Below are 21,586 nucleotides of genomic sequence, written 5' to 3' on the forward strand. Positions count from 1 at the left end.
GTGTCCCAGAGCAGCTGTCCTGTGGGGAGTGCGTTGGTGGTGAGGTCAGAGAGAAGGGGAGGCGCGGGGGCGTCGGCTGCTGTTGGTTATGGAGCGGAGTGTGGATTTTATTAATGAGATGGGAATGTCTTTTTTTTTTTTATTTATTTTCATTTTATTTGAAATGCAAAGAAACAGGCGAATGATTTTCCGTCTGCTGTTTAACTCCCCAGATGCTTGGAAAGGCCAGGGTTGGGACATGCCAGGCCAAAACCAGGAGATGAGAATTCAGTCTGGGTCTCTCCCTCTGGGCTCTCAGCCTGCGCCGTCATCTGCTCCCTCTCAGGGTGTGTACTCGCAGGGAGCTGGACTTGGGAGCAGGGGAACAGGACTGGATCAGGCACTCTGCTGTGGGACATGGGTGTCCCAAGTGGTGTGTGCCAAACAACCACCCCCGTGGGATGTCTTCAAGAGTTCTGAACAAGCTACTGACAAGTTTCATTTACTATTTTAAAAAAAATTTTTTTTTGACAGGCAGAGTGGACAGTGAGAGAGAGACAGAGAGAAAGGTCTTCCTTTGCCATTGGTTCACTCTCCAATGGCCGCCGCAGCCGGCGCATCGCGCTGATCTGAAGCCAGGAGCCAGGTGCTTCTCCTGGTCTCCCATGGGGTGCAGGGCCCAAGCACTTGAGCCATCCTCCACTGCACTCCCGGGCCATAGCAGAGAGCTGGCCAGGAAGAGGGGCAACCGGGACAGACAATATGTATGGGATGCTCATCAGTGAATGGGTGGATAAAGAAAATGTGGTATCCACACAATGGAATATTATTCAGACAATATAGCAGCATTCGTGAAAGGATGGAACTAGAGGGCATTATATTAATTGAAATAAGCCAGACCTCGAAAGACAAATACCACACATTCTCACGTGTCTGTGGGAATTAAAACTTGAGAGAGTATGGGGCTGGCGTGTGGGGCAGTGGGTTGAGGCCCTGGCCTGAAGCGCCCTGGCCACCTATATGGGTACTGGTTCTAGTCCCGGCTGCTCCTCTTCCGGTCCAGCTCTCCGCTGTGGCCTGGAAGAGCAGTAGAAAATGGCCCAAGTCCTTGGGTCCCTGCACCTGTGTGGGAGACTTGGAAGAAACTCCTAGCTCCAGATTGGTGCAGCTCCGGCCATGCGGCCATCTGGGGAGTGAACCAGTGGATGGAAGACCTCTCTCTCTCTCTCTCTACACTTCTCTCTGTAACTCTTTCAAATAAATAAAATAAATAATAATTTAAAAAAATTTGAGCGAGTAGAACAGCGGTGACCCGAGGCTGGGAGGGTTGGCGTGGAGGGAAGAGGGAGTGAGGTCACGGAACAGGTGAGTTCTGAGGGTCTCCAGCACGGTCGGGCTGAGTATAGTTTACTGCTTCCATCAGTTTCCAAGCAGCCAGAGGAGAGGATGCCGGGTGTTCCCAGCACGAAGCTCTGATCAGTGCCCGGGGTAATGGAAATCCTGATTGCCGGATCTGATCCTTCTCGTGGCACACGTGTGTAGCACCCTGATTGCCTGATCTGATCCTTCTTGTGGCACACGTGTGTAGCACCCTGATTGCCGGATCTGATCCTTCTCGTGGCACACGTGTGTAGCACCCCGATTGCCGGATCTGATCCTTCTCGTGGAACACGTGTGTAGCACCCTGATTGCCGGATCTGATCCTTCTCGTGGCACACGTGTGTAGCACCCCGATTGCCGGATCTGATCCTTCTCGTGGCACACGTGTGTAGCACCCCGTCGCCCGCAGCTGTGTGCGGGGACTTCAGTTCACACTTTGCAGAGAGCGCCTTGAGGCGGCGGTGAGAGCTGAGCAGAGCGGGAGGCGCCTGTGTGGAGCCAGGGATTCCCTGGCCTCCTTCCCGGGCTTCCCTCGACTCTTAATTCCTGTTGGTCCTAAAGGTGCAGCCGCGGCGCGGCCCCTGCGGAGGGTGTGGCAGACCCCGTGGCAGGAGGACCTCAGAGTGGGAGGAGCCTGCGTGGTTCACGCGCCTCCCCAGTTGTGCCTTCCTGGTGGGGCTTTTGTATTTCCCTCCATGTCTGTGTCCTCTCATGGGGGCCGTGTCTTGAGGGCTGTCATTTTGAGATGAACTGGTCTTGAGACACTGAGGAAAAATATTAGCTTCCCTTGGCTGGGCTTTAAATACCAGAAGCGGGAGGGACTCATGGCCAGAGGCTGGAGATGAGGGGTGACCACGGAGGACTGGGGGAAAAGCCACGCGCAGGGGCTCCGCTGGGGAGGAAACCTGGACCCTCAGAACCGCCTGGGCGGCAGGTGCCGACCTCTGCGTTTGGGCAAGTTCTAGGGCTCTCACAGTCCACTGTCTTGTGAGTCAGGATGGTGTGTGTCCTGCTCGCCCCACGAGGCTGTCACCAGGGGCTGACGGGATGAGAATGGGACGCACAGGTGTGAGGGGCAGCATCAGGGGAACACAGGCATTTGTGGACCTGATTAACCCACGTTCTCCTTCCCTGCCCCAGCAGCTGCCTGGAGAACTGTTTAGTGCACACACTGCAGACATTCCTGTGGGCTGCTTTTGGGAGGTTGCTGGCTGAGGTCCCCTGGGCCAGAGTTCAGGGAGTTCGTCTGAGAGCCATTGCCAGAGCTGGGGAGAGACAGCAGACGACTGCACACACTCCCGTCCCATGTGCGCACACATGCACACACGGGTGAGCAAGGCACAGATACAGTCCCTGGGGATTCGATTCACAGTGTTTGTGCGTAAGGTAGGCGTGCACACAAATGACGGAGGCTGTGAACACTGCTTTAGTGGAGTCGTTGTGCAAATACTGAGAAGGTGAAGTAGATGCCTGCAAGGCGTGCGGAGACCTCAGAGCCAGGGGTGTGGGTGGGGTCTGGAGGTGGTCCCCGGGCTGAGGTCAGTCCAGGCAGGACCGTGGGAACCGCCGCCTGAGCTGAGGTTGGTGGGTCTGCCCAGCAGCGTGGAATCCTTTCTTTGTTTTGTGCCATGTTTAGCCACTGACAGAGCTGGTCCGAGGCCTGGGGACTGGTGTTGGTGAAACAGAGGGGTGGGTCCCTGTCCTGCCTCACACTGTGTCTTGCCTGAGGTCAGCGTTTAAATATTTACTGAACTGACATGGTTATCTGAGTCCCCAGGAGGTGCGGTCCCCTCTGAGGTCGTTTGGGGTGTGGATGCTGCATGCCCTGGCGCCTCCGTGCAGCCAGAGAGCAGGCAGGGTGGCGTTGCTGCCCAATTCATGTCCCCTTGTCCCTGCTGACCAGCTCCCGGCCTGCCCTGGGCTCAGACCCATAGCTGAGTGGTTGTGGGGTGGCGAGTCCAGACATGAAAGTGATAACCTGTCAGAAATCACAGAAAAGTCTTTTTGAAACATCGCTGAAGTACGTGCTTCACTGATTTTTGGTCGGTAGAGACGGGAGACAAAGGAAGGTGCCTTTTCTGTGTGCCTCCTGCCACCCACCCATGGGCGACATCGCCCTTGACCCTGAGATGGGCTTCCCCCTGCCTCCCATCCCTCTTCTCAAACGTGCCATGGCCAGCTGGGGTGGATGTGACTGCTGGGTTGACCTCTCACTTCCTGTATGTTTTCTGGGTGTGTTTGTGTGGGGGGTGGGGACTGGTCACCTCCAACCTGCAGAGCTCCAGGAAGAGGGGACCCCAGCACCTCACTTCCATGCCTGTGATCTGTGACTGCGGGGTCGCCACAGCGGGGTCGCCACAGCCCTCTCCGGGGTGGCACATCGCGTTCTTCCTTGGGCTTGGTCTCCACTGATTCCAGACACTCAGAGACTGTCCCACCTACCGTTAGCTCTCTGTTCCACAGTCAAACCTTCAGACGCATAGGGTGCTGTAAGCCTGGGCCTTTTAAATTTCACACTCTCTTTCTGGATCTTGTAAGGAGCCTAATTTATTCAAGTGATTTTCCAGTTAAGGCCTACAAGAAAATTCTTCTTTCCTGGTATTCACCCCACACCCACTTCCTGTCTTTATTTATTTATTTATTTATGGGGGTGGGGAGTTAAGGAGGCGGAGGAGGAGAGGGAGAGAAAGCTTCTATCCATTGGTTTACTCCTCACATGTCTGGCTTCTATGGCTAGGCTTGGCCTGGGCAGAGACTGTCACCAGGAGCTAGGAACTAAGTGCAGGTCTCCCAGGTGGGGCCAGAACCTAACGACTGGAGTCACTGCCCGTGGCCTCTGAGGTCTGCATTGGCAGGAAGCTGGGTTCAGGAGCCGGGCTGGCTGTGGAACCCAGGCGCTCTGACGTGGGAAGTGGACATCTTAACTGCAGGCCAAATGCCGGGCACGACTGCTTTCCAAGAGCTTTTTCAACATTTTGGAATATTTTAATCATTTACCAAAGAGGAGAGGATTGTATAACAAGCCTTCAGCCACCAGCTTCGGCAGTTATAAACTCCTGAGCACCTGTACCCTCCACGTCCTCACCTACCCAGCCTTAGTTATTTTGAACCAAATGACGGGCGTCATTTCATCCATAAACATTTTAGTATATTTCTAAAAGATGAAGGCTTTGTAAAGTCCTAATGTTTCCACTGTCTCACCTAAGATTCTTTAATCTCAATATTCATTGGTCAGTATTCAAATTTCCCTGAGTCTTTTTCTTTTCACACGTTAATGCAATTGGCTGATGGATCTCCCGAGTTTCTCTGCATCTGTAGGCGCTCCTTCTCTCCCCCGCTGTTTTTCTTTCCTCACAGTGTATTTGTTGACGCAGAATTTCACGTGCTGTGGATTTTGCAGGCCGCATCCTTCCACACCTTCCTCATTCCTCTGTGTGTCCCACAGAGGGGTGTTGTGTCTAGAGGCGCGTTCAGGATTTGGTCCGGAGTTTGGCAAACGTTGCTTTGTAGCGGCGGCCGCAAGCTTCCTTCAGGAGGCTCATAGTTCGTGGTTGTCTCTCTGTGCTGGTTGGTGAGCTTTAACACATGTGCTAACTATGCAAGACGCTCAGGCCCCTGCATGTCTTCCTGTGCCGGGGCTGTGGTCTTCAGAGTGTAGGGTGAGCTCCCAGAGTTCCTTCTCTATGGCTGGCTGACGAAGATGAGGCTGTTAGGTTCTCTGTCCGCGAGCTGTTTGGCCGGGTTGGTTTCTCCAGCACTTCCTGGAGGATGACATGACATGAACTAGACCTAGAGCATAGCCATTCTGTGTTTCTATTGGTTGTAAAAGATCTGTCCCACTCAAGAACCATTGTGTACGGAGAGGCCTGGATGTTTTGAAAGTGTTTGTGTGTGTGTGTGTGTGTGTGTGTGTGTGTTTTGGAAGTGTTTCTTGGTTTGGCTGAACCGGCTGCTTGTGCTGACACTCCGGTGTGTGTTTCCGTTGAATTTGTAAGGCAATTCTTTCTCTCTTTTAGGATCTCATTCTGCCTAACGGTGGCACTCCAGCAGGCACCTCGAGCCCGGCGTCTTCATCTTCCCTTCTCAACAGACTTCAGCTCGATGATGACATTGACGGTGAGACCAGGGATCTCTTTGTCACGGTCGATGACCCCAAGAAGCATGTCTGCACGATGGAGACCTACATCACGTATAGGATCACCACCAAGGTAGACGCCTCCTCTATCTTCTGATGTGTTGAATGATCTTGGAGATTCAGGCTTCTGTCTCCAAGGCTCCTGCCTTTGCTTTCTTGCCCACTTTTCTTCAATTTATTATAATGTGGGTATGGTTTTTGGAGATAGTGGAAGAATTCAAATTAAAAGGATTACATATAGCATTTTTTAAAAATTATTTATTTGAAAAGCAGAGTAAAACACACAACCATGTACAAACACAGAGAGGAGGAGAGAGAGAGATCGATCTTCCATCTGCCAGTTCACTCCCCAAATGGCTGCAAGAGCAGGGGCTAGGCCAGGCCTCATCGAGGAGCCCAGAACTCTTCCCAGGACTTCCAAAGTGAGTGACAGGGGCCCAGGCACTTGAATCATCTTCTGTTGCTTTCCCAGGCACATTACCAGAGAGTTGGATCAGAAGCAGAGTAGTGGGACCAGTATTGTGGCACAGTGGGTTAAGCTGCCACCTGCGATATAGGCATCCTCTGTGGGCACCAGATTAAATCCCAGCTGCTCTTTCAATCCAGCTCCCTGCTGATGTGCCTGGGAAAGCTGAAGAACATGGCCCAAGTGCTTGGGCCCCTGCCATGCACGGGAGAACAGATTGAGGCTCCTGCTCCTGGCTTTGGCCTGGCCCACTCCCAGCCATTGTGGCATTTGGGGAGTGAACCTGGGGATGGAACAATCTCTCTGTCTCTATAAATCAGCCTTTCAAATAAAACAAACAAAAAAAAAAACCACAGGGGAGTAGCTAGGGCTCAAACCAGCACTCCAGTATGGGATGCCAGTGTCACAAGTGGTGGCTTAACCCACAGCACCACAACACAAGCCTCATAGTAATTTTTTAAAAAGATTTATTTATTTATTTGAAAATCAGAGAGAGAGAGAATTTAAATCTTAAAATGAGGGAGAAAGTATGACTGATGATTTCTAAAAATATTTTCCCTTTTTAAAAGATTTATTATTTATTTACTTGAGAGGCAGAGTTACAGAGAGAGAGGTCTTCATCTTCTGGTTCACTCCCCAGATGGCCTCAATGGCCAGAGCTGGGCTGGCACAGTGGTGCAGCGGGTTAAAGCCCTGGCCTGAAGCACTGGCATCCCTTATGAGCGCCAGTTCTAGTCCTGGCTGCTCCTCTTCCGATCCAGCTCTCTACTGTGGCCTGGGAAAGCAGTAGAAGATGGCACAAGTCCTTTGGCCCCTGCACCCACGTGGGAGACCCGGAAGAAGCTCCTGGCTCTTGGCTTTGGATTGGCATATCTCTGGCCCTTGCGGCCATCTGGGCAGTGAACCGGCAGATGGAAGACCTCTCTCTGTAACTCTGTCTTTCAAATAAATAAAATAAATCTTTAAAACAAAAAGGAGTGGAGCAGCTGGGATTTGAATCAGTGCCCATAGTAGGTGCTGGCACTGAGGCGGTTGTGTAACCTACTACGCCACAGTGTCAGCCCCCACATTTTATTTCTTTATTTTAGGGCTAGAGAGAGGGAGAGAGAGACAGACAGACGGCCAACCCTTGGGCAGGGCTAATGCTGGGAGCCAGGAACTCTATCCAGGTCTCTTGCGTGGGTTGCAGGTACCCAAATACTTGAGCCATCACCCCTGCCTCCCAGGGCATTGTCAGAAAGCTGGAATTGGAAGCTGGGTGTTGAACCCACTCTGATGTGGGTTGTAGGCATCCTAACCAGCGTCTAAACTGCCAGGTCAGACAGCTGCCCCTTATTTCAAAATTACAGGTTGATTGTTTAAAATAGTACTAAATTCTGGCCCTGGAGCAGGGTTTCTCAGCCTTGGCAGCACTGACACTTTGGACTGAGTAACCCTTTGCTGTGGGCCGGCCCTTGGCAGGATGTTGAGTGGCATCTGTGGCTTTGCCCACTCCTTGGTAGTAGCACCACACCCAGCTCCTGGTTGTGACAACCCAAGCCATCTGCAGACCTTGTAGGGTGTTCGTTGGGATACAAAAGTGCCCCTGGTCAAAAACCACTGACCTAGGTTCTCTACACTAGCAGGGAGAAAAATCACTTCTCATTTTATGTTTCTGAATTTAAAAATGTGCTTTAGTCAGAAAAACCACCCTATTTCTTGGACTCTCTCCCTACTACAGACCTCAGGGACGTACAGATCTTTCCAGAAGTTTTAAACAGATGAAGGTGCCTTTGTGGATGATGTTAAGAGAGCCTCTTCTTGTTTTCTTTGTTGAAAAAAGTTTTTTTTTTTTTTTTAAATCATTAGAGTTCACTAGGTCTTGTACTCATTTAAATTCCTTGGATGGGCAGGTGTTGTGGTATAGTGGGTGCTGGCATTCCATATTGGAGTGCTAATTTGAGTTTCAGCTACTCCCACTTCTGATCCCACTTCCTGCCAGTGCATCCTGGGAGGAAACAGATGATGGGTCAAATGGTTGGGCCCCTGCTGCCCATGTGGGAGACCCAGGTAGGGTTCCAGATTCCGGCTTTGACCTATCCAGCCCTGGCTGTTGTGGGCATTTGGAGTGAACCAGCAATGCAAGATTTCTCCCACTCTCTCTGTTGTTCTGCCTTTTTAGTAGGTGAAAAGAAACATTAAAGAAAAATTCCTTGGAAAGAAAAGCAGAGAGTAAAATACACTCACATTTTGTCTCTTCATCTTTGATTTAAGTAAAATGTTGTGTTTTAAAAATGATACATATGGGGCTGGTGCTGTGGGGTAGCGGGTGAGGCCGCTGCCTGCAGTGCCAGCATCCCATGTGGGTGCCAGTTTGAGTCCCGACTGCCCCATTTCCGATCCAGCTCTCTGCTATGGCCTGGGAAAGCAGTAAAAGATGGTCCAAGTCCTTGGGCCCCTGTACCTGCATGGGAGACTTGGAAGAAGCTCCTGGCTTCTGGCTTCGGATTGGCTCAGCTCAGCTCTGGCCATTGCGGCTATCTGGGCAGTGAACCAGCAGATGGAGGACCTCTCTCTCTGTCTCTACCTCTCTCTGTAACTCTGTCATTCAAATAAATAAAATAAATCTTTTTAAAAAAATTATACATGTGACCGGCGCTGCGGCTCACTAGGCTAATCCTCCGCCTTGCGGTGCCGGCACACTGGGTTCTAGTCCCAGTCGGGGCGCCGGATTCTGTCCCGGTTGCCCCTCTTCCAGGACAGCTCTCTGCTATGGCCCGGGAGTGCAGTGGAGAATGGCCCAAATGCTTGGGTCCTTGCACCCACATGGGAGACCAGGAAAAGCACCTGGTTCCTGGCTTCGGATCAGCGCGATGCGCTGGCCTCGGCGGCCATTGGAGGGTGAACCAACGGCAAAGGAAGACCTTTCTCTCTGTCTCTCTCTCTCACTGTCCACTCTGCCTGTCAAAAAAAAAAAAAAATTTATACATGTGGGCTGGCGCCGTGGCTCACTAGGCTAATCTCCGCCTGTGGCGCCGTCACCCGGGGTTCTAGTCCCGGTTGGGGAGCTGGATTCTGTCCTGGTTGCTCCTCTTCCAGTCTAGCTCTCTGCTGTGGCCTGGCAGGGCAGTGGAGGATGGCCCAAGTGCTTGGGCCCTGCACCCGCATGGGAGACCAGGAGGAAGCACCTAGCTCCTGGCTTGGATCAGCGCAGCGCGCCAGCCACAACACAATGGCTGTAGTGGCCACTTGGGGGATAAACCAACGGAAAAGGAACACCTTTCTCTCTGTCTGTCTCTCTCACTAACTCTGCTTGTCAAAAAAAAAAAATTATACATGTGTAGCGGTATTCATTTTGTCCAGTGGTTAGATGCTGCTTTGGGCTCCTGCGTCCCATATTGGAAAGCTTGAGTTTGAGTCTCAGTGGCAGCTTCCTGCTGATGCACGCTTTCGGAAGTAGCAGGTGATAGCTCAAGTTGTTGGATCCCTGCCCCAGCGTGGGAAACCTGGGTTGAGCTCCTGGCTCCTGGCTTCAACCCCCGGCACACGGCCATTGTGGGCATTTAGGAAGTAAGCCAGTGGATGTTGTAGCTCTGTCTCTTTAAAATTAAATAAATAATAAAATTAAAAGCTGGTTTTCAAAAAAGTAAAATAAAATGCAACGACATAGGTAATATACATGTATTATTGTAAAACAATAAATAAGACAGTATTAAATCCCAAATAGGGGTTGGCACTGTGGTGTAGTGTGTAAAGCTGCCTCCTGCAATGTCAGCATCCCATATGGATGCCGGTTTCAGTCCTGGCTGCTCTACTTTCTATCCAGCTCTCTGCTATGACCTGGGAAAGCAGTGGAAGATGGCCCAAGTCCTTGGGCCCCTGCACCCATGTGGGAGACACAGAGGAAGACCCCTGGTTTCAGATCGCCGCAGCTCCAGCCATTGCAGCCAGTTGGGGAGTGAACCAGCAGATGGAAGACCTCTCTCTCTCTCTCTCTCTGCCTAACTTTGACTTTCAAATAAATAAATAAATCTTAAAAAAAAAAAGCTCAAATTCACAGTAGAAAACTGAGCTGTCTTCCTTAGCCCTTCTTACCAAGATTATTCTAACACCAAGCAACTGTTGCTAAAATTTGTCCTATGTCTTCCCATTCATTTTCTTCTCACACACACACACACACACACACACACACAGTTAGAATATATATTATTTAGATTTTGGTGTAAATTGCTTTCTAAGCTTTACTTCTATTTTACAATTTTTGAAGACTCTTCCATGTTTATGTGACTGTAGCTTCTTTCTTCTTCTTTTTAAAAGATTTATTTATTTATTTGAAAGGCAGAGTTACAGAGAGGTAGAGACACAGAGAGAGAGAGGTCTTCTATCTGCTGATACACTCCCCAGATGGCCACAGTGACTGGAGCTGCGCTGATCCAAAGCCAGGAGCCAGGAGCTTCTTCTGGGTCTCCCTCGTGGGTGCAGGGGCCCAAGCACTTGGGCCATCTTCCACTGCTTTCCCAGGCCATAGCAGAGAGCAGGATTGGAAGTGAAGCAGCTGGGACTTGAACTGGCGCCCATATGGGATGCCGGCACCCACAATGCCACAGCACCTGCCTCTGTATCCTCTTTCAAAGTCTTAACTGTTTTCGTGGTGACGCTACAGTATCTTTTCTGTAGGGACATTTAAGCTTGTCCCAGTTTCTCAGTACTGCTGCTCTGTCCTTTGTGCGCATGTGCACACTCATGTGAACGCACGCAGTCCGTCCCCATTACCACTGCCCTGGCTGCCTGCAGTTTCCCCGCTGTCGGTCCAGGTGCTCACCTGTATATTATTTCCTGAGAGGTCCTACGTTGATGTGCAATTTTCCAGCAATTATTTCCATTTATCCCCCCCCCCCCCCCCCGGGATGAACTCACTTTTTTTTTTTTTTTTTATCCCGTGATCAGTGAAATGGAAAACCTGTTTTTCTGGAATTGGTGCCGTAAACAGCCAGCTGCCCGGGTGACTGCCTGGCTGGCACAGCAGCGCTCGCCTGCCTTGGTGGCTTCCCACTGCTGCTTGATTCCTTGGCCCTGCACTTGGCTGCCATCCCTGTGCAAGTCCTGTAGGATGTCCGTCCGCAGCTTTATGGGCGAATGCTCCCCGGATTTCCTTAGCTGCCTGCTCGTCCCTTCCTTTCTTACTTGTTCCCACCCGTGTTCTTATTTCCACCCCTTCTCTTGGGGTTATTTGATTACCTAGAAGGCAGAGAATGTCCTAGGGTAACCTTTCCCAAGTTCCAGTCCCGCGGTTCACCTGTCTGTCACGGCAACAACTCAGGATGAACTTGGGACCGTGCCAAGTGGTATGGCTTCCCAGCTCTTGCGCGTCTGATGCCAAGCCAGCACAGTCTTCTGTCCCTGTTTCTAACGGCGGCAGCAAGTATCATGGCCTGGAGGTGCATTTAGAGCCTGCTTTCTGCGAGCTGGGCTAGAGGTTATGTAGGGGTGCGCGGGGATGGCAGAGGTCCCACAGCGACGCAGAATCTCAGCATCCGATCCACACGCCTGCTGAGGTCCCCCAGCAGTTGCGGTCAGGGGACAAAGCTGTTTACATGGCTGCTTAGTGACTGCGGTCAGGGGACAAAGCTGTTCACCTGGCCGCTTGGTTACTTTGAGCCTTTGACTTCCCAAGTCTAGTTCGTATTCTTGATGACCAAAGCTTAACAAAGTCCTGACCTCCTTCTGCCCGAGTTAAATGAGCCAGGGCTGAGAGCTGGTGTAGGCAAAGAATTTTCCACCCAGCAGTGTCTTCTCTCTCCAGGTGAGCCAGCGCAAGCCTTCCCAGGGTAGATGGCTCCTCCAGATGCTTAGAAAGTTACACCATGATGATGGCTGATCACCGTGTACTCGCCGCCTGCTGGCCTTTTTCTCTTTCTTGTAATAGCTACCCTTTAACTTACATTTTTTTTAAAGTCATATTTGTTCACTGTAGAAGAATTAGAAAATACAAGTAAGCTAAAACAGTAAAATAGAAGAATACCTATAGGCTCAGTATCATCATTGCTAACTTTCTGTACTGCTTTTCTCTTTTTACAAAAATGTGCATTTTTTACGCTTCTGATTCACTTACTGCATTGTGAACATCTTTCCACACTAGTAAACACCAGTGAGCATACTTTTGTTTTTTTTTTTTTTTTTTAAGATTTATTTGTTTTGAAAGAGTTAGAGAGATCTTCCAATGGCTGGCTCACTCCCCAGGTGGTCGCAATGGACTGCGCAGGGCCAGGCCAAAGCCAGGAGCCGGGAGCTTCCTCCAGGTCTCCCACCTGGGTGGCAGGAGCCCATACACTTGGGCCATCTTCCACCGCTTTTCCCAGACCATCAGCAGGGAGCTGGGTAGGAAGTGGAGCAGCCCTATGGGATGCTGGCCTTGCAGGCAGCAGCTTTCCCTCCACCCCACAATGCTGGCCCCCAGGTGAGCACACTTTTATGCTAACATTTGTAAAACTACAACAGTGTTCTTTTGTATGAATGTGCTGTCATTTTGTATCTCTATGTTTTGAGTATATTGTCAGTTAATCCTAGCTCTCAGTGATATTGGTAATGTTCTTATTTTACAGTGAGGAAACTGAGAAAAAAGATATTAAAAAATTGCTCAGTGGCCTGCGCTGTGGCGTAGTAGGCTAAACTTCCGCCTGCCGTGCCGGCATCCCATATGTGCGCTGGTTCAAGTCCCGGCTGCTCCACTTCCCATTGAGCTCTCTGCTATGGCCTGGGAAAGCAGCAGAAAATGGCCCAGGTGCTTGGGCCCCTGCGCTCACGTGGGAGACTTGAAAGAAGCTCCTGGCTCCTGGCTTTGGATTGGTGCAGCTCCAGCTGTTGCGGCCGTTTGGGGAGTGAGGCAGCGGATGGAACACCCTCTCTGTCTCTCTCTCTCTCTAACTCTGTTTTTCAAATAAATAAATGAATAAATAAATAATCATTAAAAAAATACCAAGCATAGTGATGCTTCTATTATTAGAAAAAATTGCTCAAAGGCATGCCGCTAACACGTGGTGGGGTGAGAGCCCAAGCCCAGCTGGCCTGATTGTAGAATCCTTGCCCTTAGTCACCAGCGTCTCCTTGCCGTAGACAGACTCTTCCAGGGGGACACGGGTGCACGGAGTCACAGCAGCACTATGCTCCCGCACCTGCCCCGAGGCCTGGCTGCTGATACTTACGGTGAGGAAAGACGCTTGAGGCTGAGGGAGCAGGCACCCTCAGCTCCCTTTCCAGGCTGTCCCCACCAGTCCCCACCAGACCTTACTCTCTTGTGGTTCCTCCCTCAGGACAGCCCAGCGGTCAGCAGGGTCCAGGCACGGCTCAGAGGCCAGCTCATAAATAAGGATGACAAGTGCATGTCGGATGCGCTGGCCGAGTTGTTGGTGACTGTGAAGAGAGCAGTTCTGTGGCTGCCGGGGGTTGTAGGGGATAGGAGGTGAGCAAGCCAGGACCTGAACGTTTGGCAGTCCAGCCAGGAAAGTGCACCTGGAACATTCTCTGGGGGCTGGTGCAGGCTCCAGGATGAAAGAGACCTGTCTAAGAGACCTCAGGGCCAGACGAGCAGCATCAGGAGAGGAGCAGCAGTGATGCTAAGTTGAAGTCAGGGGGTGCAGGGTGGAAGCCACCAGCGGGGGTGGGTAGGGGACGGGGGAGAGGTGGAGAGAGAGAGTATTCCTCACTCCAGCAGAGGACGTAGCCTCCTGTGGCAGGAGGTGGACTTTTGCCCTTGTTTCCAGAGAAAGGGGAAGTTTATCTTGCAGCAGGAAGTCGAAGGGATCTCTGCTTATGGCTGCATGAATTTTCCTTTTCAGTTTTCTCCATGAATAAATGGAGATGCTGAGAGCAGAGCGGGAGGTGTTGAAGTGGAGTCTAGAAATTTCATTATGTATTTATTTACTTTAAAGATTTATTATTTTACTTGAAAGTCAGAGTTAAAGAGGGCAGAGGCAGAGGGAGAGAGAGGGGGGTCTTCCATATGCTGGTTCACTCCCCAGATGGCTGCAATGGCCAGAGCGGAGCTGATCCAAAGCCAGGAGCCAGGGGCTTCTTCTAAGTCTCCCACGTGGGTGCAGGGGCCCAAGGGCTTGGGTCATCTCCTGCTGCTTTCCCAGGCCATAGCAGAGAGCTGGATCAGAAGTGGAGCAGCTGGGACTTAAACCTGTGCCCATATAGGATGCCAGCCCTGCAGGCGGCGGTTTTACCCACTAAGCCACAACACCAGCCCCAGCTTAGAAATTTTAAAACGGCTGCGGGCTCTGCAGTGCCTGGGGTGCTCAGTAAGGGAGAGAGCAGACCAAGTGAGTGTTTGAAGACTGCTTGGTGGTGTTGAGGGTCCAGTAGAATTTCTTGCTTTGATCTGTGTGTTTGCCTGATTGTGGTTTTCCTTTGGCAGTGAACTCATGGGCCTGGGCCTGGTTCAACGAGAAGTGGCTGCTTGCAGTTTTTGCCAGAGTTGGGTGAATGGGTGGTGGGGAAGGAGCACCGAGATTGATCCAGGGATTCCTGCCAAGGGCCATTTGGATAATTATAGCATCATTGGTGGGCCCTACAGAATCCTCAGCTTAAAAACCAGCCTGCTGTGGGCGCATTGCACTTCCAGTCCTGTCTGCGTTGCCTTGGCAGGGCTGGACCAAGCGATTTCTCAAGCCTTCTGTGGCCCTGGGGCTGGGCAGTCCTTACTCCCGGGTTAGATCGACACTCCGTGTAGGTCTGCCCAAGTGCTGAGCCTCCAGAAAGAAAAGGAGAAGGCCAGGGATGTGCAGAGACGACCAGAGAGCTGTTCACATGGAGGTGAGGCCCTTGACCCTCCAGCGCAGCCAGTATGAATGTTCTTTGCTCCAACACTCGGGCTCATTTAGCCGTTCTCAGATCTCAGTGTAGCTGTGTATCCATGACCGCGTGACCGGCGGTCATGGGGCGCATGGCGTGGCAGGACGTAGAGCGCAGTGACGTGGCGGCCGTCTCCGGTTATGGGATTGTGGGTGCACGCTTTCTTTTCTTTGCTTGTTGACTGCAGGTACCAGCAAATAGAGAAAGAGCTTTCCTTTACTCTCCTTTCTAAATTAGGCCCAGGGTGTCACAGAGCAAACACGTACTACAAGCTCGCCATTGCAGTCGTTGATCTGAGTGTCTTATTACTGTGCGTCCCTTATCTGGGTTTCTCCTCAGAACCTCAGCGTCCTGCCTGTGGCCCAGTTTTAGCAAGTGTGTGGCGTTCCGTTGTAAGTGGGTTTTGCTAGCCTCATTCCTGGCCCGACTTTTTCTCCCTGTCCTTATTTTCTCTTTGTCTTTCTCACCTACTTATAATTTATGTCATTTGACTGTATTTTACGTTTCGCTATGTTTTTTTCTAGAAAAAGCTGTGGTAGTGATAAGTAAACTAAATACTCAGTCAGGAAACGTGAGAACATGAGCGTCCTCTGTTTCATGAGTTTGTTTTTTTTTTAACCTTGCTGCTTTCCAAAGCATAAAATTGGGTTTTTCTTGGTGTATTGACTCCCCTATGGCTCTTTTTTTTTTTTTAAGATTTTATTTATTTATTTGAGAGGTAGAGTTGCAGACAGTGAGAGGGAGAGACAGAAAGGTCTTCTTTCCATTGGTTCACTCCCTGAATGGCCGAATGGCCACAATGGCTGGGGCTGGGACAATTGGAAGCCAGGAGCTACTTCTCGGTCTCCCACGTGGGTGCAGGGGCCCAAGGACTTGGGCCATCTTCTACTGCTTTCCCAGGCCACAGCAGAGATCTGAATTGGAAGAGGAGCAGCCAGGACTCGAACCAGCACCCATATGGGATGCCGGCGCAACAGGCCAGGGCATTAACCCACTGCACCACAGTGCTGGCCCCTCCCCTATGGTTTTTAAGATATCCCTTAAAAAATGGCCATCTTGGGGATGGCATTGTGGCAATGCCACATCCTATAAGGGCACCAGTTCAAATCCCTGCTGCTCCACTTCTCATCTAGCTCCCTGCTGATGTGCCTGGGAAAGCAGCAGAGGATGACCTAAGTGTTTGGGCCCCGGCCATCCGTGTGGGAGACCCAGATGAGGCTCCTGGCTCCTGGCTTCAGCCTGGCCCTATCCTGGCCATTCAGCCATCTGGAGAGTGAACCAGCATATGGAAAAATCTCTCTCTCTGTATCTTTCCCTCTCTGTAATTCTGATTTTCAAAATAAATAAAGAATTTTTTTAAATGAGCATCTTTTTGTTACTATAAAAATCTTATATTGAAAATGGTATAAAATTTGGAACTAAATTTGAGTATTAAGAGGACAGTTCTCTTGGAATAAATATACCAAAATTTCCATAATAGGTTTTAAATTGCTGAAGCTTAGGTTGCTTCAATTCCTCTGTTACTAAGACGAGTGTCTGCTAATACTAACTGATAGAATCAAAAAGGGAGAGAACGATCCATCATGGGAAGCAGGATACACAGCAGACTCATAGAATGGCAGATGTCCTAAATAGCACTCTGGCCTCAGAATCAGCCCTTAAGGCATTCAGATATGGCTGAAGAGCCCATGAGAGTATTTTAGGCATGGAAAGCCAAGACACTCTGTGGGTGGGGGGGGAAGAAGACCTAAATGAAAGATCTCTGCGAGTGAGATCCCAGTGGAAAGATCGGGGCCATCAGAGAAGGAGGTACCTTTCTCTGAAGGGAGGAGAGAACTCCCACTTTGACTATGACCCTGTTGGAATAAGATTGAAGTTGGCAAACTCAACAGGCTTCCATAACCTTGGCAACTCATGACTAGAGCCTAGGGAGATTACTGACGCCATAAACAAGAGTGTCAAGTTGTTAAGTCAACAACAGGAGTCACTGTGTACTTACTTCTCATGTGGGATCTGTCCTTAATGTGTTGTCCAATGTGAAGTAATGCTATAACTAGTACTGAAACAGTATTTTACACTTTGTATTTCTGTGTGGGTGCAAACTGATGAAATCTTTACTTAATATATACTAAATCGATCTTCTGTATATAAAGATAATTGAAAATGAATCTTGATGTGAATGGAATGGGAGAGGGAGTGGGAGGTGGCAGGGGTGTGAGTGGGAGGGAAATTATGGGGTGGAAAGCCATTGTAATCCATAAACTGTACTTTGGAAATTTATATTTACTAAATAAAAAAAGGGAAATAATTCCTCTGTTATTTTAAATAATATTGTAATGGAGACCATTATACAAATATCTTTTTTTTTTAAAGATTTATTTATGTATTTGAAAGGCAGAGTTACAGAGAGAGAGAGAGAGAGAAGGAGAGACAGAGAGGTCTTCTGTCTGCTAGTTCACTCCCCAAAGGGCCACAACAGCCAGGGCTGGGCCAGGCCAACGCAGGAGCCAGGAGCTTCTTCTAGGTCTCTCACTTGGGTACAGGGGCCCATTTGCTGCTGCTTTCCTAGGTGCGTTGGTAGAGAGCTGGATCGGAAGCAGAGCAGAGGGACTCCCACAGGCGCCCATGTGGGATGCCAGTGCTGCTGTAACCCATGAGCCACAGCGCTGGCTCCTATACAGTATCTTCCCTTTCCAATGGCAGTTTCCTAGAAGTAGAATAAGTGATGAAAGACAGAAAACCATACAGGATGGAGAGTCCAGGGGAATATTTCAAAAGTTTGCAGTAGTAGCAGCCTTCAAGGGAAAGAATGATTGTAATTTGAATAATGAAAAAATTGTGTGTCTCAAAAACCTTTTGGAAAATTATGTAGGCAAATGGCAATCAAGAGTTCACACAAATAAAAAAGACTTGAGTCATAATTCAAAAAGAGCCCTTGACAAAAGAAAAGAAACGTGTGGCCAGCAAATGTTTGAAAGAATGTTCAACCCCAGTAGTTATTCAAAGTAACAAAGCGAAAGGAAGGTGATATGGAATTTCTCAGATTAAAGATAACTAGTTCCTGAGAATATGTAGGGAAACTATAAATTGCTGTATTTCTGGAAGCGGTTTGTAAGTAAAAAATCTTTGTGCTCTTTTTATTCAGAAATTCTAGCTCATAGGAGTTTATTTTAAGGGTATTATCAGCAGATAGGTGCCCAGTATGTTTACTGTAGCGTTGTTGATTGATTGAAAAAACAGTTAAATGGGGATTTGGTTTGATTGTGGTATAATTGTTCATTGAAATACTATGCTAAATATATATCCAGATGTCATAGATCTGAATTTACTGACTAGGAAGATGGCCAAGATGCATTTAAGAGATATAGAAAATGAAGTGGAACAGATGTGGACACAGTGGTTAGGATACTACTGGGGCACCCACATCCTGTATTATAGTTCCCATGTTCAAGTCCCAGCTCTGCTTCCAACTCCAGCTTCCTGCTGCTGCACACCCTGGAAGGCAGCAGGTGATGGCTCAAGTACTGGGGATTGTGCCACCCGTGGGGGAGACCTGGACTGAATTCCAGACTCCGGGCTTCAACCTGGACCAGCCCTAGCTGTGGTAGGCATGTGGTGGGTAAGCCAGTGGGCAGGAAATCTTTTTGTGTCTCTTTGTCTTTTATTTTTTTTTAAGATTTATTTATTTATTTGAAAGGCAGAGTTACACAGAGAGAAGGAGAGGGAGAGGGAGAAAGAGAGATCGAGAGAGAGAGATCTTCTATCCGCTGGTTCACTCCCCAGTTGGCTGCAACAGCTGGAATTGCGCTGATCCGAAGCCAGGAGCCAGGAGCTTCCTCTGGGTTCCCACATGGGTACAGGGGCTTAAGGGCTTGGGCAATCTTCTACTGCTTTCCCAGGGCACAGCAGAGAGCTGGATTGCAAGTGGAGCAGCTGGGACTTGAACTGGCTTCTATATGGGATGCTGGCACTGCAGGCGGTGGCTTTAACCCACTATGCCATAGCGCCAGCCCTTCTTTGTCTTAAATAAAATAAATAAATAAAAATGATTTAAAAAGGAGTGAATGAGTGAATATAATAGAATAATAGAATACCATAATGTTAATTGTGTTTTTCTCTTTAGAGAGATATGACTGATGTTTTTAAAATTCCTTTATTTTTCCTGAAATTTTAAAAGAAATATATCCCTGCATAGATAGAAGAAGTGGGAAAAAGTCCAGTTCCCCAAAAATGAAATGGGTTGGGACAAAAACACAATGTGTGTTTTATTATACTGCTTTCTGTAGCTACCAAATGTTGATTTGGAGGTTGGAGTAAAAGTGTTCCATGAGCTGTATACTTTGTGACGTGGATTTGAGAGAAACTCTGGGTCGGTGTTCCGGTCGGGTAACATTTAGGAAGGTGACAAGCACGGCCGGGCCTGGGGTCACCTGCAGGTTGTCTCCTGGAGCATCCTCGAGAATGTCCCTCCCACTGTCCTTTATCACTCAGGAAATGAGGGCTCAGTGAGGCTTGGTGCATCTGGGGGTGGGGGAGACTGGGGGTGGGTGCCAGGACCGTGCAGCTTCCTCATTCCCCCCATCAGGCCCCCTGCTCTCCCTCCGCAGTGACTTGGCCTTTGGGTTTGGGTGTCGTCTCCCCTCTCCTCCCCTCCCCTTCACTTCACAGCCAATTCGTTGGGGGTGTCTTCCGATAGTTCACAAACGGTCAGTTGAATGGACTTCCGCACGTGTTCCCGCGCTCCCGGTCCCCAGCCTCGGAAGCAGGCTGTGGTTCCTGGGGGCACCTGGTGTGTGGAACTGAAAAGGGAAGTGGTGCATTGTGTTAGGGGTCAGTCCAAGTCAGGGCTCTTTCCGGAACAATTCTGCTCAGACTGCAAGTGCAGCTTTTGGGGAAGATGAAATTATAATTAAAAAAATTTTTTTTATTAGAGTGAGAGCAAGCCCTGTTCTCAGCTGGTCCGCTCCCCAAATGCCTGCGAGCACTGGTTCTGAATCAGGGCTGGGGTCCGGAGTGGGTGATGAGATCCGGGTCTCCCAGCAGGGTGGCAGGAGCCCAGTCAGGTCAGCCATCACCACTGCCTCCAGGGTCCACATTGGAAGGAAGCCGGAGTCAGGGGTCAAAGCTGGGGGTCCAACTCAGACAGCTTCACCACTGGGCGGAACGACCATTCCTGAAACCGTAGTCTTCAATGTCAAAGCTCTTGGCAGCCTTTTCTTTCACTAGTGACTCTTATTCGTGTGTTTTTAAGATTTTCTTAACATTGTGCATTGGGAGAGTTTATAAAATGTGCATTTGAATCTTGCACTTTCTCTGAATGGCTTAATCTGAGACATGATTTTAGTTTCGGCAAATTAAGGAGTGAAAATCTCGTTTTGGTGTAAACCAAGTGCATTTTATTTAACATTGGCGTTCATTAAAGGGCTGTAATTACATCACAGAAACTGCAGGAGAGGGGGTAAGATTGCGAACGTTTTTCTGGAGCAGAGTGGCTTTTGGTAATTGCTTCTAGATTTTTCTTCCTGTGCATCTCAAATACTGTAGATACAGTTTCCAGGTTATGGTTTCGTCAGATTGAGCGAAGCTTCTGGTTCCACCGCATCCGCCCCCTGAGTGGGCAGTCAGCTGTCCCCACTCTTGTTTGTTTCCCCCTTTGCCGTAGGCAGAAATTGTCAGCATTTTTGGTAGAAAGCAGATCTGGATTCTGTAGCAATATCCAAAGGGGAATGACTGTGCCGAGAGAGATTCTGAGTTAAGCTTGCAGGAAATGAACCCAATGTTTCTAAATAATCCTAAGGGATGGTTGAGTTCCGTTTGCCAGGGGTCTCGGGAGAAGGGCCCTGGCCTTTTCACCCCCTGAATTCCACCCCGGGTCCGGTGGCGGCGTGGGGTGAGCTCTGCCCCTTGGCTGGTGTGCCGGCTGGGAGGACCGCGTGTTCGTGCCCAGCGTACTTCCTCTGAGGGAGCCCTCCCTCTCCCCCCCAGCCAAGGCCTGCTGCTGTTACCCCTCGCTGACTTTTTTCCATCCTCTTATTTTGCAGAGTACGCGGGTGGAGTTTGACCTGCCAGAATATTCCGTCCGCCGCAGATACCAGGATTTCGACTGGCTGAGGAACAAGCTGGAAGAATCGCAGCCCACGCATCTCATTCCCGTAGGTAGTAAGCCGTTACAGCTCCTCTCCTCACTCCCCGCGCCATCTTTCCCGAAGGTGTGACTCGGCCCAGCCCCTAAAGGTGCAGCCCACCCAGGCATGCATTTCACCCCAGGTCCGCCCATCACATGTGTGGGAAGCATGTTTATGGACACTCTGTGGGGTGTCTCGCCTTTGAGGTTTTGGCTTCTGATTGGCTAGACAGGTTGTCAGTTTCTTGGGTGAGGCTGGGTAGACACTTTCAGGATGATAATTTGGGGGGAGGTATAGAGAGTTCTCTGGTTCTCACTTGTGCCTCTTTAAAGATTGAAAGTCCGGAGTGTAAGTCCTACTGAAGCTCTCTTCCCCATTGCTAGTCTCTCTGTCCTTGAGTTCTGGCCCCCTGCACCAGGTGAAGAAGGGCTGGACTTTCTTTGTTTTTAAAGATTTATTTTTTTATTTATTTGAGAGGTAGAGTTACAGACAGAGAGGGAGAGACAGAGAGAAAGGTCTTCCATACACTGGTTCACTCCCCAATTGGCTGCAAAGACCAGAGCTGGGCTGATCAGAAGCCAGGAGCTTCCTCCGGGTCTCCCACGTGGGTGCAGGGGCCCAAAGACTTGGGCTATCTTCCTGTGCTTTCTCAGGCCATAGCAGAGAGCT

At 49.7% G+C, this 21,586-nt stretch overlaps 1 protein-coding gene across 3 annotated transcripts in view; it reads left to right on the forward strand.

Moving 5' to 3' along the window:
* SNX30 (sorting nexin family member 30) overlaps nucleotides 1–21,586 on the forward strand; it is a 151,867-nt gene that overhangs the window by 52,365 nt on the left and 77,916 nt on the right. For 2 of the 3 annotated variants that reach the window (XM_089301652.1, XM_051843080.3), the window contains exons 2-3: nucleotides 5,376–5,567; nucleotides 20,834–20,944. In XM_089301652.1, coding sequence (XP_089157778.1) covers nucleotides 5,376–5,567; nucleotides 20,834–20,944 — 303 coding nt within the window. Of the gene's footprint in view, nucleotides 1–4,874; nucleotides 5,019–5,375; nucleotides 5,568–20,833; nucleotides 20,945–21,586 lie in introns of those variants that run through there. The other variant, XM_089301653.1, reaches the window with a different exon arrangement.

The sequence above is a fragment of the Oryctolagus cuniculus genome, chromosome 1 (assembly GCF_051225735.1).
Source record: "Oryctolagus cuniculus isolate XC-2025 breed Fujian yellow rabbit chromosome 1, ASM5122573v1, whole genome shotgun sequence".
Lineage (NCBI taxonomy): Eukaryota > Metazoa > Chordata > Mammalia > Lagomorpha > Leporidae > Oryctolagus > Oryctolagus cuniculus.